We start from the raw sequence: 21,164 nt of genomic DNA, 5'->3' as shown, positions 1-21,164 counted from the left end.
AAGGGACACAATGGAACTTCCCAGAGAGGTAACATCTAATCTAATAAAAGAGAAACATGCAAATTGACCGTAACTTCGCTAAGCCCCATGCCATGCCCACCAGCCAGTCAGAGCGACTATATGCAAATTAACCCAACCAAGATGGCGGCCGGCAGCCATGGAGCTGGAGCAAGCAGGAGGCTTGGTTGCCCCGGCGATGGAGGAAGCCAAGCTTCCTGCCTGCCCTGGCTGACTGTGGCCTCTGCAAAAGGCAACAAAGTTTCAATTATAGAAGCTAAATAAATCTCAGATACCTGCTTCCAGCCAGCCTCCACTGGGAGCTTGGGTGGCTGGGGGCGGTGGCCAGCCTGCAAACAGCCATCAGCCCCTCACCCAGGCTGGCCAGGCACCCCAGTGCGGACCACCACCCTGAAGGGGGTGTGGCCAACCTGAAAACGGCCCTCAGCCCCTCACCCAGGCTGGCCAGGCACTCCAGCAAGGACCTCCACCCTGAAGGGGTGTGGCCAGTCTGAAAACAGCCCTCAGCCCCTCACCCAGGCTGTCCAGGCACCCCAGTGGGACCCCCATCCTGATCTGGAATACCCTTCAGGGAAAACCAATCAGCCCCCACCCATGCACCAGGCATATAATAAAAGGGTAATATGCAAATTGACCCTAACAGCAGAAAGACTGGGAACGACTGGTCACTATGACACACACTGACCACCAGGGGGCAGACGCTCAATGCAGGAGATGCCCCCTGGTGGTCAGTGTACTCCCACAGGGGGAGCTCTGCTCAGCCACAAGCCAGGCTGATGACTGCCAGCACAGCAGTGATGGCGGAAGCCTCTCCCACCTCCTCAGCAGTGCTAAGGATGTCCGACTGCAGCTTAGGCCTGGTCCCCGCTGGCAAGTGGACATCCCCTGAGGGCTCCTGGGCTGCCAGAGGGATGTCTGACTGCCAGCTTAGGCCCGATTTCCCGGGGAGTGGGCCTAAGCCAGCAGATGGTCCCAGACTGTGAGAGAGCACAGGCCAGGCTGAGGGCCCCCCCCCCCACACACACACCTCCCCGGTGCACAAATTTTTGTGCACCAGGCCTCTAGTCCTATATATAATAAAAGGGTTATATGCAAATTGACTCTAACAACAGAATGACCAGGAACGACTGGTCACTATGATGTGCACTGACCACCAGGGGGCAGACACTCAACGCAGGAGCTGCCCCCTGGTGGTCAGTGCACTCCCACAGGGGAAGCCCCACTCAGCCACAAGCCGGGATGATGGCTTCGAGCACAGCACAGTGGTGGGAGCCTCTCCCGCCTCCTCAGAGGCGCTAAGGATGTCTGACTGCAGCCTAGGCCCACTCCCCGCGGACTTAAGCCACAGCTGGATATCCCTCAAGGGCTCCTAGGCTTCCAGAGGGATGTCTGACTGCCAACTTAGGCCTGATACCCTGGGGAGTGGGCCTAGGCTGGCAAGTGGACATCCCCTAAGGGATCCCGGACTGCAAGAGGGTGCAGGCCATGCTGAGGGACTCCCTGCCCCAGTGCATGAATTTTTGTGCACCGGGCCTCTAGTATTATGATAAAAGTGTAGGTTAAACACAAGTATTAGTTTGTCAAATTGTGAAAGTTAAAATTGTACAATTGTAGCCCAGCCAGTGTGGCTCAGCGGTTGAGCATCAACCCATGAACCAAGAGGTCACTGGTTTAATTCCAGGTCAGGGCACATGCCTGTGTTATGGGCTTGATCCCCAGTAGGGGCATCCAAAAGGCAGCCAATGTTTCCATCTCTCTATCTCTCTCAGTTCTTCTCACCCTAAAAATCAATTTAAAAAAATTTTAAACAAATGCAATTGTAGATAAACTTGTAATGTATTTTAAAGAAATAATAGAAAAAAAGAAACCTAAGAGACAAAGCATCTTAATGCAAAGTACAGACTATGTTTGAATCCAGATTCAAAAAAACCAAATATAAAAAAACTTCATGACATAATCAAGAAAATTCGTTAACTAGGTATTTGATGATATTAAAAAACTATTCATTTTTTAAGGTATGATAATGGTATTAATTTTTAAGAGAAGAGCCCTTATCATTTATGTACACATACTGAAATATTTACAGATAAAATGACATGATTTGCTTCAACATAATTTACAGGGATGAGAATATAAATAAAACACACTGCCATGTGCAAAAGGTATATAGGGGTCATTACACTATTCTCCTTTTGTAAACTGCTTGATAATTTCCTTTGTAAAGACAAAAAAATCATACTGAAATCTTCTTAAGATAAATTTGGCCTTTCATGAAATTTAATCTTTCATATAGATATGATATGTTCCATTCTGGTTGACTTAAAGCCATAGTTCTATTTTAACCCTCTCCTTCCCTATATATAACACTCACAGAACACACAGAGAAAAATTACACACAGACTTATAACTATTGGCTTGTTTTATATTCACAGCAATATCAATATATCCACTTCTTCCATAACTCTAATTCTCTCACTATGCTAATTTGGTTAATTTACAGGCAAATGCACATTCTTGTTTCAAAAGGAGAGAAACATGGAATAGAGCGTTATTTGTTGAATCCCACTGGTGAAGAGCTTATTGGGCAGGATTCCCTTACAAACCTGAAATGGGCAGTGAGCTCCATATGGGAACGCAGTGTCTGGTGGCAGGCCACACACTTAACTTGAAATGGAACATCTTTGCACAGAGAGATCAAAAGTTTCTTTGCAAAAGATGGAAATGATATTGGATATGCTATTCTCCTGTCATCTGAAAAAAAAAAGTTATAACTTGCAAAGATTTGAGTACACTAACCCAACCTTTCCTCCCTTTTGTCTTCCTCAATATCAGCTGGAATAAGTAAAAGATATTTACATAAATCTGAAAGTTGCCAAACCGGTTTGGCTCAGTGGATAGAGCGTCGGCCTGCGGACTGAAAGGTCCCAGGTTCGAATCCAGTCAAGGGCATGTACCTTGGTTGCGGGCACATCCCCAGTGGGAGGTGTGCAGGAGGCAGCTGGTTGATGTTTCTCTCTCATCGATGTTTCTAACTCTCTATCCCTCTCCCTTCCTCTCTGTAAAAAATCAATAAAAATATATTTTAAAAAAAAATCTGAAAGTCATTTTCTAGCCTTAAGTGCAAAAGTTATAGAAAACCACCCAAATTCCCAGATATCTTGTATGTAAAAACATTATTCTGAATAAATGTTTTCTTCCCAAGTCTCTTTTCATTTCTCAAAGTAAACCTTATTCTTAGGTACAGATAAGTATTGAGAATCTTTTCTTTAAAAAAAAGAATTAAAAATGTTTCACTTTCACAGTTTGCATACTAAAGTGAGGATAAGAAACCTCAAAAATTATCTCAAACTCAGCAAAAATTAAAGTGGTTTAATAATTTACAGAGAACATACCACCCAGTTTAAAACGCTGATGGAAATGATTCTTTCCAGACATGTGCTTCAAACAGTCATCCTTGCCGCTAAAAAGAAGGAAGCAATTTGGACATGCAAAACACTGAATAATCTGAGGAAGAAGGTTGCTTTTATGTCCATCATCTGCAGCTTCCTAAAACATAAGGCAAAGATGAATTATAGACAACTAAAATCAACCAATATTCAAATTCTTAAAATTAACTTTCAAAGTATTTATTATCTGGAATATTCTCGATCTGTTTTTAACATGAAAACTTCTTCCCTGAGTGAACAATGGAGCTTTTCTCATAAACGAGGTCCCATATACAAAATTTTTAAATTTTTTTCCTTGAAAACAATTATAACTATCTTTCTGTGACAATAAATATACAAGTATATTTGCTTTCTATGTATTTTTCCTTTTTTACATACATACCCATATGCAATATTATATAAATACATAAATGTTTTCACATCACATACACTTTTTCTAAAGTTTTGCTTTGTTCAATCTACTCTGCAATATAACCTTTGTTTACAAATATGTATTTATCCATAAATAGCTCCATGCTTAATAATTTACATATACAAACAAACATACAAGGGGGATTGCCATTGTTTTATCAAATATATTCAACTTACAGACTCTTCTGCCTCTTAGTTTTCTTATTCCACAATATCTAAAGGAAAGCCCTAAGACGCAACTGGTATAACTTTAATTCATTCTTCTTAATAATTGCCAACTGCTCCATCTTTGGATCTACTATGATTTAGTCAAGTATTCATTTTGAGGCCTTATTTTTTGCCACTATAAACAATAATGTTGTAAACATCCTTGAGTATATATCCTTATTTATAGGTGCTTTCTCTCATTATCAGTGGTCCTATTGGATTGAAACGTATATTCTTTGAGTATTAAAAAATGTTATATGCTTGCTTTTCAAAATGGCTCTACCAATTCACGTATCTCCTAGCCTGGCAGCAATAGCTATTATTTTTGCAGTCTGACAGATGAATACTCATTGTTACTTTAATTGCATTTCCTGTCTACGAGGGAGTTTGAGCATTTGTTCATATAATTCTGTGGATATTCCACATTCTGTAGAATGCTTATTCATATTCTTTATCCTCATATTTCAATGTTTTGTTTTCTCTCCTTTTGGTCAACTTCATTATCAAAATTCTTTGTCCAATCCTCTATTTTGCAAATATTTTCAAACATCTGTTAATGAATTCTGTATATGCTCACTTTAAAATTTTGATGTAGTGAAACAAGTATGTCTTTTTTAGCATCTAAGTTTCCAAACTTAGTAAGAGCCTCCTTTATCCCGAAATTTGTTAATGGTCTTTAGAGTAATAGCCTTAAAAGTTGTGTCTTCTTAAATTTACTATCTTAAATTTACATTAGGGATATCAAAGTAGTTTGTGTAGTCTTAAGAGATGAATCTAGAAGAGGATCAGTAAACTTACATTTATACTAAATACATGTCAAGCAAGCACCATTAGGATTCAAAGTGTGCTTTTCCATTTAATTCTTATAATAATCCCATGGAATATTAATTTATTCATTTATAAATAAGAAAGTTGAAACTGTGATTAAGTCAACAAAATTACCATTCCTCAAACCAAGGTGTTACCATAGAAGAGACAAAACTACCATTCAAATACAGCTTTATATCTTTGGTTACAAATTCTATGCTCTTTATCATCCACTATTATCATCCCATTTTAATTTGGCAAGTGCCACACAAAAGATTACACTGGGAAGATATTTTGTATTTCATTAGAAGGTTCTAAAAGTTAAGAGCACTACAAGCATTTATTAACCACCAATTTATACAAATGACCCCTAATGAAGACCTCTAAACTAAAAAAATAAAATAATTTTTAGTTCAATTCTGAGTTATAAATGTATTCCATATAATGCTCATTTAAATGGTTTGTTCAATAAAACAAAAATGTGGCTCTACATAAAATTTTACTGGAATATAACTGTTATATAAATGATATATATTTGCAAATACCATCTACAAACTAGAGAAAAGAATGGGAAACAGAATGTCTGGTAAGTTCAAGTGCTAAATTTATTTTTACTATTATATATCTGGTTACATTAAAATAACATACATCATAAAACTTTGTATGTGTGTATACACACACACACACACACACACACATACATAAAAAACTAGAACAACAATAAAATACTACTTCATACCCACTAAAATAGCTATTTTAAAAGACAGATAATAAGTTCTGACAAGGATGTAAAGAAATTAGACCCTAGCCAGGCAGCTCAGTTAGTTAGAACATGGTCCTGATATACCAAAGTTATGGGTTTGACCCCTGGTCAGGGCACATACAAAAAGCAACCAATGAATGCATAAATAAGTGAAACAACAAACTGATGTTTCTCTCTCTCTCTCTAAAATTAATAAAAATAAAAAGAATAAGAAGAAATTGGAGCTGCATACATTGCTAATGGGAAGGTGACATGGTACAATAATTAGATAACAATTTGGCAGTTCTTAAAAAAATTAAACAGGGCGGCATAGGTTAACGCCGGAGATTGCTGCCTCGAACAACCACTTCAGAGATATAACTAAAGGACAGAACAGACACCATCCAGAATCACAGGAAGGCTGGCTGAGTGGAAATTCTACAACTAGGAGGAAAGAGAATATCATACCCAGACTCAGAGGAGGCGCAGTGCTGAACTGAAATACTCAGGTGCGGAGTGCGCACATGGAGCGGGCTGGCGGCGGAGGGCGCGGTTGTTGTTTTCAATCGGGAGGGAGTTTCAGACTCTGAGCTCCAGATCCGGGCGAGTCTTTAGGGACCCAGACTCAAACGGAAGAAGCGGGACTGTCTGGCTTCGGTCGGAACTCGAAGGCAGCTTTCTCTCCGAGGTTTGCAGCGGTTGCTGGGACTCTGAGAGGCAGAGCCTCTGCGGACTGGACTGAGAGCAGCCATAACTGCTTGCTCCGCCCACCTTGTAGATCCCCAGGGACCCACCGCGCCCAAGCCCTGAGCAGAGCCATTTATCAGATAGCCTCAGGCAAAGGCTAGATTAGCACCGCCCTAGAGATCCAGCACAGAAGCTCTCCCACTGCAGACACAGCTGACTCTCATAGCCAGTTAGCCTGGAGGTCAAATCACCCCTGGTATTGCCGACAATCAAGGCTTAACTACAACAAGACTGCCCACAAAGACCACTAGGGGGTGCACCAAGAAAAGATAAAAAAATGTGGAGACAAAGAAACAGGACGCAAATGTCAGAAATGGAAGATATAGAGCTCAAAACCACACTTTTAAGGTCTCTCAAGAACTGTCTAGAAGCTGCCGATAAACTTAGTAAGGCCCTCGAAAAGACTGGTGAGACCGCCGATAAATGTAGTGAGATCCTCAAGAAATCTAATGAGACCCTCGATGTTGTGATAAAGAACCAACTAGAAATTAAGCATACACGGACTGAAATAAAGAATATTATACAGACACCCAACAGCAGACCAGAGGAGTGCAAGAATCAAGTCAAAGATTTGAAATGCGAAGAAGCAAAAAACACCCAACCGGAAAACCAAAATGAAAAAAGAATCCAAAAATACGAAGATAGTGTAAGGAGCCTCTGGGACAACTTCAAACATACCAACATCAGAATTATATGGGTGCCAGAAGAAGAGAGAGAGCAAGATATTGAAAACCTATTTGAAGAAATAATGACAGAAAACTTCCCCCACCTGGTGAAAGAAATAGACTTACAGGTCCAGGAAGTGCAGAGAACCCCAACAAAAGGAATCCAAAGAGGACCACACCAAGACACATCATAATTAAAATGCCAAGAGCAAAAGACAAAGAGAGAATCTTAAAAGCAGCAAGAGAAAGAAACCCAGTTACCTACAAGGGAATACCCATACGACTGTCAGCTGATTTCTCAACAGAAACTTTGCAGGCCAGGAGGGAGTGGCAAGAAATATTCAAAGTGATGAATACCAAGAACCTACAACCAAGATTACTTTATCCAGCAAAGCTATCATTCAGAACTGAAGGTCAGATAAAGAGCTTCACAGATAAGGAAAAGCTAAAGGAGTTCATCACCACCAAACCAGTATTATATGAAATGCTGAAAGGTATCCTTTAAGAAGAGGAAGAAGAAGAAGAAAAAGGTAAAGATACATATTATGAACAACAAATATGCATCTATCAACAAGTGAATCTAAGAATCAAGTGAATAAATAATCTGGTGATTATAATAGAATCAGGGACATAGAAAGGGAATGGACTGACTATTCTTGGGGGGAAAAGGGGTGTGGGAGATGCAGGAAGAGACTGGACAAAAATCATGCACCTATGGATGAGGACAGTGGGTGGGGAGTGAGGGCGGAGGGTGGGGCGGGAACTGGGAGGAGGGGAGTTATGGGGGGAAAAAAGAGGAACAAATGTAATAATCTGAACAATAAAGATTTAATTAAAAAAAAAATTAAACATAATTACCATATGACCCAATAGTCACCTGAGAAGTGAATACATATATCCACACAAAGACTTGCACGCTTGTTTATAGTAGCATTATGCACAATAGCTAAAGTGAAAACAACCCAAGTGTTTATCAAATAGATGAACTGATAAACAAAATGTGGCATATATCCATACAATGGACTGAAGGGTCCCAGTGCACATGCCTGGGTTGTGGGCTCAATCCCCGAAGGGGGGGCATGTGGGAGGCAGTCAATCAATAATTCTCTCTCATCATTGATGTTTCTATCTCTCTCTCCCTCTTCCTTTCCCTCTGAAATAAATATATATATATATATATATATATTTTAAATTAAGAATAAAGTACTGATACATTCTACAACACAGATAAGCCTTAAAAACATTATGGTAAGTGTCACCAAAAGGGCACATATTCTATTATTCCATTTATATGAAATGTCCAGGAAAGATAAAACCAACGAGACAGAAAGTAGTTAACTGGTTTCCTAGGGCTGGGAAGAATAGGCTAGCAAGGGGGAAAAATAACCTTTGATGACAGAATGGCCTTGGAACAGAATGAGAAACAGTGGTAGTACCTATTGACCCGCAAGTGACCTTGAGGCACACTGAAGCTTACAGTACACCTACCACCACCAAAATGGGAGAAAGGCAGGAAGCTATCTAGTGCCAGGCCCATTGGATGACTTTAATGTTCAAGAAACACTAGACTTAAAAAAAAAAAGAAAAGAAACACTAGACTTGCTACTCAAGTGTGACCCAGCAGCACTGGCATCATCTAGAACAGTGGTTCTCAACCTTCCTAATGCCGCGACCCTTTAATACAGTTCTTCATGTTGTGGTGACCCCCCAACCATAAAATTATTTTTGTTGCTACTTCATAACTGTAATTTTGCTACTGTTATGAATCGTAATGTAAATATCTGATATGCAGGATGTATTTTCATGGTTACAAATTGAACATAATTAAAGCATAGTGATTAATCACAAAAACAATATGTAATTATATATGTGTTTTCCGATGGTCTTAGGCGACCCCTGTGAAAGGGTCGTTCGACCCCCAAAGGGGTCGCGACCCACAGGTTGAGAACCACTGATCTAGAAGCTTGTTAGAAATCCTGAATCTAAGGCCCCACCTCAGATCTATTGAGTCAGAATTTTCATTTTTTAACAAGTGATTCAGGTGCACATTAAAGTTTGATAAGCACTAGTCTAGATGGAAGAAATTGGAGATGAAAGAAAAAGGAGGAGGAAGCAAGACAAATAATGCAAACTGGATAATTTCACTCTCTTTCATTAGAGAATGTGATCTTTACAAAATAGAAATCAGTGGTATATGATCTTCTAGCGGCCTCTTCTGGCTGATTCAAGATAGGCAATTGCATACTAGTTTAAAGGAAACTAGTTTAAAGGAAAGGGTCTTTGTGACACACTCCAAAGACTAAGCAATAAGGAGTATTTGTTGAGAGTTATATCTAATATCAAATATGGTTCTACATTACAAGAATTTATGTATGTCCCTTGAGATTTAACAATAAGAGTTACATAGCACAGCCTTCTAAGTACTAGATCTATTTCTTTTTTTTTAATTTAAATTCTTTATTGTTTAAAGTATTACATGAGTCTCTTTGTCCCCCCCTAGATCTATTTCTTAATACTAATGTTAATAAAATAATTGTTAGGCACTATATGGCTCCAACAGTTCAACATGCAGTGAAAAGCAGTAGACTTCAGAAGGTTCTAGTTCTCACCATGTGACTAACTCACAGAGCATCTTAAACAAGGTACGTTAATTTCATAAAGCAACTCCATAAAAAGTAGGGTTTCTATGGTAATCTTCAGGACTGCTGGTTTTCACCTATCAAGTTTGCCTGCCCCCAACAGTTAAATGTTCCAAATCATTTTGCTCTTCATAAACAATCAGAATTTTGATCCTTATGTATATCATTGGGGATTGCAAGCTTAAGAGCACCAAGAAAAATAATGCCTACTCTTAACTTAGGACATGTTCTTACCTTAGAAAAAAGGTGTTCCTTATATTGTTGTTGAGTAACAAAATTTTTATAACATACTACACAAGCAAAGGAATTGATGGAAGGTCCATGTAGTGTAATTGTTGGATCACATGGAGAGTGATCAAACCTACTTGGCAAAAGAGAGGGAACATTAGAAAAGCTCACATTCTAGGGGCAGAACTATTTAGTTTCATTTGTTAAGCTAAATAAACATACATACACACAATCAGAACTCACACTTTTCTACTAAGAAATATCAATGGTTCCCATAAGGCTTGCAACCCCTTCAGACAGTGACCTACAGTTAGTTTAAGATTTCATAAAAGTACTCAAGATCCAATAAAATAGATTCAGGCATGTCTTGCCAAACTGGTGCATTTCCAGTTTGAAAACTACAGAGCCATCATCGTTTCTTTTGCCTTATTTACCATAAAGTTCACAAATAATTTAAAATGAACCACTGGAATAATAATATCAAGTCAAGATTTCTGACACACCCGATTCCTAAAAATGGCTTTTAATCCTTCTAATGTTCATTTAACATAATTAAAAATTTGTGTCATTTTAAACTGCCTCGAAGACTTTTTAAAATAGTTCAGATACAGTATGCTGCCCACTTATTCACAGACCACTGAAGCTCCCTCTAGAAATCTCTCTTGGTAAGGCAAGGCATAAGTAGGGTGAGACATCTTTAAACTATTAGAAGGGGATTGTAAAGATAAAAATGTTTAATGACTTTAATACTGTCTTCCTTGATATTTACTTTCTCTTGCTCTAATATTCAAAAGTGCAGTAGGTTAATAAGATGTTTCATAAGCAAAATATTTATCATTAATTTGGCTATATTTTATTTGCCTGTAGCATTTATTTTGCAATGTCATATTAACTAGACTAAATATCTGTAAGTGCTTTATGTCTTTTGAAATTTGCATTTATGGGCTGGATTTCTCTAACACTGATCCAATTGCATAGCAGTGCAAAAATTCTATTCAAAATTTTATGACATATTTTAGGAATAAATACATATTTAAAGGCCACATGTCTTTAAAGACAAAATATCACTAGAAGAATCTAACTTCACCAAACCTTCCAGGACAACTAAGGGATGTAATTATAAATAATTATATCTTAATAACACAAAACAATTTGAATTTAAAATATAAAGCTGTAATTACAATGGCAGAGGCACATCATGCTTTCATTTTATGAAATCACTTTGTAACTCACTTGACCTTCAGTGTCCACTGTTCTGAATATCACACTTACCTTTTCAAATGTCCTAAGAGAAGGTGCCCATTATCAAATTCCTTGTTACAGTGCATTATGGGACATGAAATTGCTTTTCCAGACACCTGCATTTGGCCTCCTCCTCTTCGGAATGAGCTTTTTGTTCCAGAATTAATTGTTCCTGCTTTGAGTCCTGCATCATTGGATATAAATTATTAAGTCTCTATTTCAGATACTTGTCCTTTGGACTGGTAATCAAAATTATGACAAAACAATGAAAAATCAACCACATGCATCATAATTAAATATTTATAAACTTTTTTATAAAAGATTAGTAACCTAAACGTAAATAGTTATTTGGGAAAAGAAGAGAAATTAACATCTCCAATTAGCCTTCTCTTGAGGAAAAAAAATCTGTTTCCTTAAATTCAACACCCAAGAAATATCAAAGATCAAATGCATTAGAAAATCAGTTGCTCTACAGAACCCTTACCTCTCTTCTTTTCATTTGTATAAGTTTGCAAAGATCTTTTCTTCTCTTATTTTCTCTTTTAACCATCTTAAACACATTATAAGGCATAGCTATATTATAGAGGATCTGGGCTCTATAAAAATTATGTTAAACAATAAGCTGAGAAGGCAAGAGAAGTGGAGATGACAAGGAGAGAAGGAGAGCAAGTGATACTTTCTGAGGAATCCAGCTATTGATCAGTCAGCTCCAACCCGGACATCAAGTAATACAGGTTTCAGTAATAACATTTATCGAACACAAAGCAGAGATTTACTTGTTATCTCCCTTCTTCCAATTTACCCTATTTTGTCTTTTCCCTTTTTCTCCTTTCAAAGTCAATTAGAAAATAGTTTGCCCATCATTACCTTCTCTGAATTAATTCCCTCTTATTCTGGTTCATTCTTCATCCCCTTTCTTTCTTTATTTCTTTCTTTCTTTCTAATCTTGGTCTTACAATCACACAATCTTTGAGACTAATACCCCTGGCCAAATTTTGTTCCCATGTAACTCCCAATACATGATATACAATGGAAAATTTAGAATTATGTTGTATGAATAAAGAACTGTAAAATTGCCAGGAGGATTCTAACATAAAGGTAGTTTGACTATTGTTTCTCTTTTATTATTATTTCTTATGGATTGTTTCAATTGGATGTCTTAAATATTTCATACAACAGAAAACTAGGTATTTTTTTAAATACTATTTTAAAAATTGATTTGAGAGGAAGGAGGAGAAAGAGACAAAAAGAGAAAGAAAGAGGAGAAACAATGTGTGAGAGAAAAGCATCAATCGGCTGCCTTCCGCATGCATCCGATGGGGGATGGAACCCGAAACCTGGATGGGTATGTGCCTTGACTGGGAATCAAACCTACAACCTTTTGGTGTATGGAACACTCCAACCAACTGAGCCACACCAGCCAGGGTGCGTATTTATCTTTATGACAGTTTCTACAAAGCCCGTTAAGCATTTAACTAGAGAATTTTATCCTTTTAACATCATCTAGTTTTAAGATCTCCAAATAGTTATATATGCTTAACGTTTCAACTGCCTTTCTGCTCTTTTAGTCCTTCTGGGGGGAAAAACCACTACTAAAAGCTCCCAAAATACTTATAAATGTGTTCTGCCAACAAACAATGAACAGTACAGCATTAATCATATTTTAATCTTAAAGAGGCAGTAAATGACAATATGCCTTTTTATTTTTAAATTTTTAATGCAGTCAGAATTAGGACAATTTTTATTTATTGTCCTTCCACATTCCAGATGTCGTACATTATGACCTTTATTTGGCTAAACAGAGGCTCTGGCTAATAGAGAAAACAATCAGTTGAAAGAAAATAAGCTTTACCCATGGAAAGGCAAAGTACAGAGAAATTTAAACAGCTCTTTTCCTTAAATAGTATGCAGTGGTTCTCAACCTTCCTATGCCACGACCCTTTAATATAGTTCCTCATGTTGTGGTGACCCCCAATTTCATTGTTACAGATTGAACATAATTAAAGCATAGTGATTAATCACAAAAACAATTTGTATTTATATATGTGTTTTCCGATGGTCTTAGGCAACCCCTGTGAAAGGGTTATTCGACCCCCAAAGGGGTCGCAACCCACAGGTTGAGAACCGCTGGTATAGAGAGTGCAGTTTTTAAGTTATTAAGTATTGAAATGTATGCAAACTGGCCTAACTGTAAAGGTCTATAAAAGGTAGATTTCTAAAGTTAGAGCAATTATAAATAAAGTACTTAAACTACTTCTAATCAAAAACTGAATTATAATAGTTGGATACTTTGGAATAGACTGAGTCCCTTAATGTTACTGAGAAGTAGAATCTCACTTTTTTAAAATTAAAGGATACACTGTCATCTCTGTTTTCCTCAGCTATACACTCTTCAAAGACCCCGACATTCTCTAAAGCCCATTTGGGAAAGATAAATACCAAATATAGCCCAACACTAAAGCAGCTGTTCTAGCAATAGATCCCAACTTTCAGTTTTATAGTGTTGCAAGGACCAAGCAAAAAAGATGAAACAATCACATGAAAAGAGCAAAACTAAAGACCTAAACTCCAGGTTCAAGCTTATCAGCCACTGATGTACCAGGTGTGACCTAAAGATATGTAAAAACACAGTTAACTGCCTCATTTGTTCCCACTTGGACTGCTCAGGTAAATATACAAACAGATGCTCATGCATTCAATTTACAATGAATTAAAATATTCTGACAATCTGGAGGCAAGAGATTAGGCATAAAGGGGCATATTACTGGCCCCTAACCATTCTGGACAAGACTTGAAAGTGTTAGATTCATATGAGATAAATGATTTTTAGAAGAGATCTTAGATGTGATAAAGCTCTCACTCAAAAAAGTCAATAAAACTTGCACGTTAAATAAGGGCATCACACACCCTTTCCTGCATAATTTCATGCATGTAGTTTCAGTCCATTTTCCTATCAAAATCATCCAGGAATCATCTCAAAACTACAGGTGCTCTAATTATCTCTGGGGTGAGGCCCAGGCATGTATTTAAAAGCTCCCAATTGATTCTGATGCAGCTAAGGTGAAACCAAAGAGCTAATCATTAACAACTACTGAGAAATGAATGCTTATCAAAAAAGATTTTTTAAATATATATTTTTTTTATTGATTTCAGAGAGGGAAAGGGAGATAGAAACATCAATAATGAGAGAGAATCACTGATCAGCTGCCTCCTGCACACCCCTCACTGGGGATCAAGCCCGCTACACAGGCATATGCCCTGACTGGGAATAGAGCCATGATTCATAGATTGATACTCAACCACTGGGCCATGCCAGCCGGGCTCAAAAAAGATTTTTAAAATAACCATAGCCTTGCCAGAGCCGGTTTGGCTCAGTGGATAGAGCGTCGGCCTGCGGACTGAAAGGTCCCAGGTTCGATTCCAGTCAAGGGCATGTACCTGGGTTGCGGGCACATCCCCAGTAGGAGATGTGCAGGGGGCGGCTTATCGATGTTTCTCTCTCATCAATGTTTCTAACTATCTCTCTCCCTTCCTCTCTGTAAAAAATCAATAAAATATATTAAAAAAAATAAAATAAAATAACCATAGCCTTAAAAGAACACTCCAAAAAGCAAAACCATTTACCTTAATTTCTGAGTCACTTTTGCTAAAATAGGTCTGGAATATCAAGTCTTTTATAGAGCTGAATGAAGTCACATTTGGAGCCCAAGTTCTAGGCTTGTATTCTGTGTTCATGTGCAAACATTTATATAGCCTCCTTTGGTAAAATATTTAACCAATATTTATTGAGCATCTCTATGCTGAGCTTTCTTTTTAGGCACTCACACAAAATAGGATTAATAAGCATTGGTCTCCATTGCCACAGAGCACAGGATAAAAACTATATGAGAAATGAATAAAGCATTGTGGGATCAAAGAATGCTAAGCAACCAAACTTATCCTATCTAATAAAAGAGTAATATGCAAATTAACCATCACTCCATCACAAAGATGGTGGCGGCCACGGAGCTGGAGCGAGCAGGAGGCTTGGTTGCCCCTGGCGATGGAAGAAGCCAAGCTTCCCACCTGCCCTGGCCAGCCCTCGGCTCTGCTCAAGGCTACAAAGTTTCAATTAAAGATAAATAAATCCCAGATACAAGCTTCCAGCCCATAGGGGTGGCCAGCCTGAAAATGGCCCTCAGCCCCTCACCCAGGCTGGCCACACCCCAAGCAGGACCCCCACCCTGATCTGGGACACCCTTCAGAGCAAACCAGCCAGCCACCACCCGTGCACCAGGCCTCTATCCTATATAATAAAAGGGTAATATGCAAATTGACCCTAACAGCAGAAAGACTGGGAACGACTGGTCACTATGACACACACTGACCACCAGGGGGCAGACGCTCAATGCAGGAGATGCCCCCTGGTAGTCAGTGCACTCGCACAGGGGGAGCTCTGCTCAGCCACAAGCCAGGCTGACGACTGCCAGCACAGCAGTGATGGCGGAAGCCTCTCCCGCCTCCTCAGCAGCGCTAAGGATGTCCAACTGCAGCTTAGGCCTGCTCTCCACTGGCAAGTGGACATCCCATGAGGACTCCCGGGCTGCCAGAGAGATGTCTGACTGCCAGCTTAGGCCCAATCCCCCTGGGGAGCAGGCCTAAGCCAGCAGGTGGATAACCCCCAAGGGGTCCCAGACTGAGAGAGGGCATAGGCTGGGCCGAGAGACCCCCCGCCGAGTGCACAAATTTTTGTGCACCGGGCCTCTAGTGTAGAATAAATACTAGTAAACCTAGCAGCCTCTGGTGGTGAGTATTACCTGTGGGGCTATTTCCACAGGCAAGTAAGAAGGAAAAAAGAGGAAAAGGCATTTAAAAGGAGGATGGGGTGAAGTTGGAATCTGCCAAGCACAAACAGATTAGGTGGCAATAAGGAAATACAGTTTCAGGGAGTGGCCAAGTGTCAAAATATCTACAAATTACTCTATTTTATAAGTGGTAGTTTGACTATTTTTAAAAAGTCCTCTAAAAACTAACTTTAGAACAAGATATCCAGGTTCAAAGTTGAGCGTTGCATGCATTTCTAAATAGATATTTAGATATTTCTAATGACTTTTTGCAATTAAACCTCCTGCTGAATTAAATCCACAGCTAAGGTTTATGTGGATATCTCAAGCCTTTAAGGCAGTGGTTCTCAACCTTCTTAATGCCGCGACCCTTTAATACAGTTCCTCATGTTGTGGTGACCCCCAACCATAAAATTATTTTCGTTGCTACTTCATAACTGTAATTTTGCTACTGTTATGAATCGTAATGTAAATATCTGATATGCAGGATGTATTTTCATTGTTACAAATTGAACATAATTAAAGCATAGTGATTAATCACAAAAACTATGTAATTATATATTGTGAAATATTTATTTCTAATTACAAATAAATGAAATTTTGTCCTGAAGCATGGTGTAGTATGGGTAACAACAGTCTTAATATAACAACAATAAACTACATTGCTACATTTTGCGACAGTATGTGTAAAAAGGCAACGTCAGTGGGAAGGTTGAGATTGCTTCTTTCTCACCAGATCAGAAATTCTTGGGGCAGTCTTTGCAAGAGCACAACGAAGATCATCTTCCACAACAAGTCTACTTCTGTATTTAGACTTGATAACCAACTAGCTGGAAAACCCTGTTTCACAAAGATATGTTGTTGGAAACAAAAGAAGAAGGTGCAACACAGTCTCAGACAGAACAGGATATGACTGCAAACACTTGATCCAGAATTTTGTAACTGGCATTATAGAGAAACCAGTTCTCGCTGCATCATTGTTAATAAGTTCAATGAACTCTTGTGCTGTCTCAGGAACATCTTCAACTTTGACTGTGAATGGGCTTCTGGCAAGTGCAAATGGCGTGTCAGGTAGATTTGGAAAGTACGATGAAATTTCATCTGCAAGCATGTGCAAGTGTTCTTTCACAGAAATTATCATCATTATCCTTTTGTCTGGTTCAATGTCATGTTCCTCAAAGAAAGCAGATAAGGTAGGCAACATGTAAATCTTATTTTCATCCATTTTTTTTTTTTTGCCAAAGCTGAAGTTTCATTTGGAATGATCGGATCTTTTCAGACAAATCGAGGCATGTTGCATTTGGTCCTTGCAGTGATAAATTTAACTCATTCAAGATGGCAAAGATGGCAACAAGTAAGCTATTTTCTGCAGTTCACTTTTATTGCTGAAAAGTGCTTCGAACTGCGGTCTTGCTGATTAAAAAACGTTTTGAGTTCATCACAAAGCTCAAAAACACATTTTAAAATTTTTCCTCTCAACAACCATCTTGATTCAGTGTGAAATAGCAGAACATTGTTCAGCACATCCAACTCGTTGCACAGTTGCGAAAACAGTCGACAGTTTAAAGTACTCACCTTTACAAAACTGACACAACTTATGACACTTTTCATTACTTCTTGTAACTCTTGTGGCAGCGTCTTCATTGCTAATATTTGCCGATGAATCATACAGTGAGTTCCGATGACTTTTGGTGACTCATTCAGTACCAAACGTTGAAATCCAGATCGACATCCTAGCATAGCTGGAGCACCATCTGTGCAAACACCACAAACCTTTTCCCAAGAGATCTTATGCTCTTTCAGAAATGAACCAACTGTGTCAAATACATCACATGCAGTAGTTGTCGTTTCAAGAGGTTTGCAAAAAAGAAACACATCTTTAAAGTCGCCATCATTAATATACCTCACGTAAACCAGTAACTGTGAACAGTTTGCAAAGTCTGTAGATTCATCAAGCTGGATACTAAATATTGGAAGTGGAGCAGATTTAATTTCCTGGATTACCTGATCAAGAATATCAGCAGACATGTCATCTATTCTTCTGCAGACAGTGTTAGAGAAGGAAATTGCACTCAATTTCGAAACAAATTCGTCTCCGATCATAACTTGAACAATGTCTTTGGCCGCTGGCAACAGTAAATCCTCAGCAATGGTGTGAGGTTTCATAGCTCTGGCGATTCTGAGTGCCACCAAATATGAAGCTTCAACGGCTGCTATGTTTTGTTTGTGGTACTTGCCACCAGTGTCAAGTCTAGCTTTCTTGAGTCCATCAGCTTTGCTTCTAAAGTAGTTGGTATCCTTGCCAGCAAAGCTCGGATGCTTGCTATCAAAATGGCGTTTTAGTTTGTTTGGCTCCATAGATTCGGCTGATAGAACTTCACAACAAATAACACATTGCGGTTTCTTAATTCCTGCTGTAATTATTGAGGTAAAACCATACTGTAAAAAATCCTCACTATATTTTCTTTTCTTAACGTTCTTCTCTACACGATCCATTGTCATGGGGTGATTTGCTAATGAAAATAATATATAACAATACCTTTAATAATACAAAAGATGATACACAGCATAGGTCAGTCAATACAGTTCATTAAAGTTTCCTATGATTTACCATTCTCTGTGTTGTTGTTTTTACATACCTGTTACTATCACAAGGGGGCAGTATTCACATCAACCACAGCTGAATATAAAAAGACCGATCAGTATCCAGATTAAGTTCCCATGGTACAGATATATTTTTTTTTTGCAGTAGTTGCTAATTTTACAGTACATGATTTTACATTTACCCAGTAATTATAATTCAGGAAGTGTCGTTTTACCTTCAATACTGCTGCTTTCAACACAGCAGCTGCTTTCTACACAGGAGCTGCTCTCTACACATGTGTGACTGGTCCGCATAAGTACATTATGGCACCAACCCTGTCACATACACCTGTATTTGTAGAGAGTGTATGTGATGGGGTTGGCGCGATGATGTCATCACGCCCGATACTCATACGTGGGCATACCTGCATGTGGGCGGACCGCCTGGAGATGGATAGAGGAGCGGTGTTTCGGTTCCTAAGACCATTGAAAATATGTGTTTTCCAATGGTCTTAGGCAACCCCTGTGAAAGGGTTGTTCGACCCCCAAAGGGGTCGTGACCCACAGGTTGAGAACCACTGCTTTAATGGCTTAGTGGGTCTTCTACAGGACAGACTAGAAAAGTTGCCATGGAGGAACAGTTCTACTAGCTTTTAAAAATTCCACCAAATTATTTAGTAAGGGAAAATGCTTTACAGTGAGATTTCCAGGAATATCAGGTCTGCAAAGAGTTAGTGAAGAAGAGGCTACCCAATGCTTTAGATGAGCCTACCATGTAGACAGTTACAGAATATCTACATAGGCTGCACTGACAAATATGTAAACACTCATCCTTTAAATCTCAGCTTAAATTCCATTTCCTCAGAGAAGCTTTTCCTGACCTCAAGTGACCTGTTACACAGCCTCCCATAGACACATATACTATTTCATGTAATAACTATGAAATTATAAATTATTAAATAAGCAATATCTAAATACTGCGGTTCTCAACCTGTGGGTCGCAATCCCTTTGGGGGGTCAAACAACCCTTTCACAGGGGTCGCCTAAGACCATCAGAAAACACATATATAATTACATATTGTTTTTGTGATTAATCACTATGCTTTAATTATGTTTAATTTGTAACAATGAAAATACATCCTGCATATCAGATATTTACATTACGATTCATGACAGTAGCAAAATTACAGTTATGAAGTAGCAACGAAAATAATTTTATGGCTGGGGGTCACCACAACATGAGGAACTGTATTAAAGGGTCGCGGCATTAGGAAGGTTGAGAATCACTGTCTAATGAGCTCAAGGATGATCTATACTATTTACACTCAAAATATACTTTTGCCAAAGTAGGAAAGTAATTGGTAAAGTAGGCCATTATTAAGATTCACTAAAATTAATTGTCAATACTTTATATATTCATTAGCAACCGAATAAATGAACATAATGTCTTAAAACTGTAGAGAAGCTAGGGAACCTTCATGTTCCACTCATCTCTAAAGAGTACCTGGCATTTTTAGCCACTGGTCCACACACAGTCTTGCTGCTTCTGTATCAGAATGTCCTCGAATAAATTCCAATTCTTGCAACCCATGAGCATGCTGAAAATCAACTTTTTCCTAAAGATATTAAGAAAAAAATCAATCAACTATGATTACTAATCTGGTTTCCTGGAGAAAAGATTTTGACATATAAGTCACCAGTAAGTACTGATTACCTTTTATTTATCCTTGGAACTCCACACCTAGGTCCCAAAACAAAGGTTCATGCTCTAACATGTTGATCTAATGTTATCTACATCTGCACAAAGTTCACTACAACCTATATCTCCAACAATAGGGCACTCGTTAAGTATATTATGGTAAATACATTTCATTAAAGTCAATAGAAACACTAACCCCTTTTTTATGAAGGAGAAACATACTTTTGGTATCAAGCAAGCCACCAAGTAGTATAAAACAAATAAGACCAAATATAAACAAAGATTAATATCAAGATATGTGTAACTTTATCTACAGAGGGGAACAAGGCTGAAAATAAATATATTAAATTCAATGGCTAAATCTCGGAATGGAGATATGATTAGTTGCATTTTTAAACTTATGTACTTTTTTTTAATGATTTTTTATTGATTAAGTTATTACATATATGTCCTTTATCCCCACATTACCCCCTATCCCCCCCCACACTCATGCCCTCACGCCCCTGTTGTCTGGTTCCATTGGTTAAAAACTTTTGTACTTCCCCCCCAATTTTTCTTTTACAGGGTGGGGCAAAGTAGGTTTATAGTTATTCATATGAAAAATAATACAATAGCCAAACCGGTTTGGCTCAGTGGATAGAGCGTCGGCCTACGGACTGAAGGGTCCCAGGTTCGATTCCGGTCAGGGGCATGTGCCTTGGTTGCGGGCACATCCCCAGTGGGGGGTGTGCAGGAGGCAGCTGGTCGATGTTTCTCTCTCATCGATATTTCTAACTCTCTGTCCCTCTCCCTTCCTCTCTGTAAAGAATCAATAAAATATATTAAAAAAAATAATACAATAATAAATAAATAATAATACAAACATAAACTGTTTCTCATACTCACAACTGTAAAGCTATTTTTGTCC

General features: G+C 38.6%; 1 protein-coding gene across 1 annotated transcript in view; it reads right to left on the bottom strand.

The window, feature by feature from the left end:
• The window catches only part of ZNF451 (zinc finger protein 451), an 86,290-nt gene that overhangs the window by 31,010 nt on the left and 34,116 nt on the right, over positions 1–21,164 (bottom strand). Inside the window, exons 5-9 of the mRNA XM_081094145.1 lie at positions 20,063–20,174; positions 11,183–11,336; positions 9,917–10,043; positions 3,411–3,564; positions 2,622–2,769 (exon numbers count right to left, since the gene is read on the bottom strand). Coding sequence (XP_080950271.1) covers positions 2,622–2,769; positions 3,411–3,564; positions 9,917–10,043; positions 11,183–11,336; positions 20,063–20,174 — 695 coding nt within the window. The remainder of the gene's footprint in view (positions 1–2,621; positions 2,770–3,410; positions 3,565–9,916; positions 10,044–11,182; positions 11,337–20,062; positions 20,175–21,164) is intronic.

This window comes from Myotis nattereri (genome assembly GCF_964212035.1).
Source record: "Myotis nattereri genome assembly, chromosome: 6".
Taxonomy (NCBI): Eukaryota; Metazoa; Chordata; class Mammalia; order Chiroptera; family Vespertilionidae; genus Myotis; species Myotis nattereri.
The sequence above is the reverse complement of the archived record's forward strand: the minus strand, read 5'-3'. Positions and strand labels throughout refer to the sequence as shown.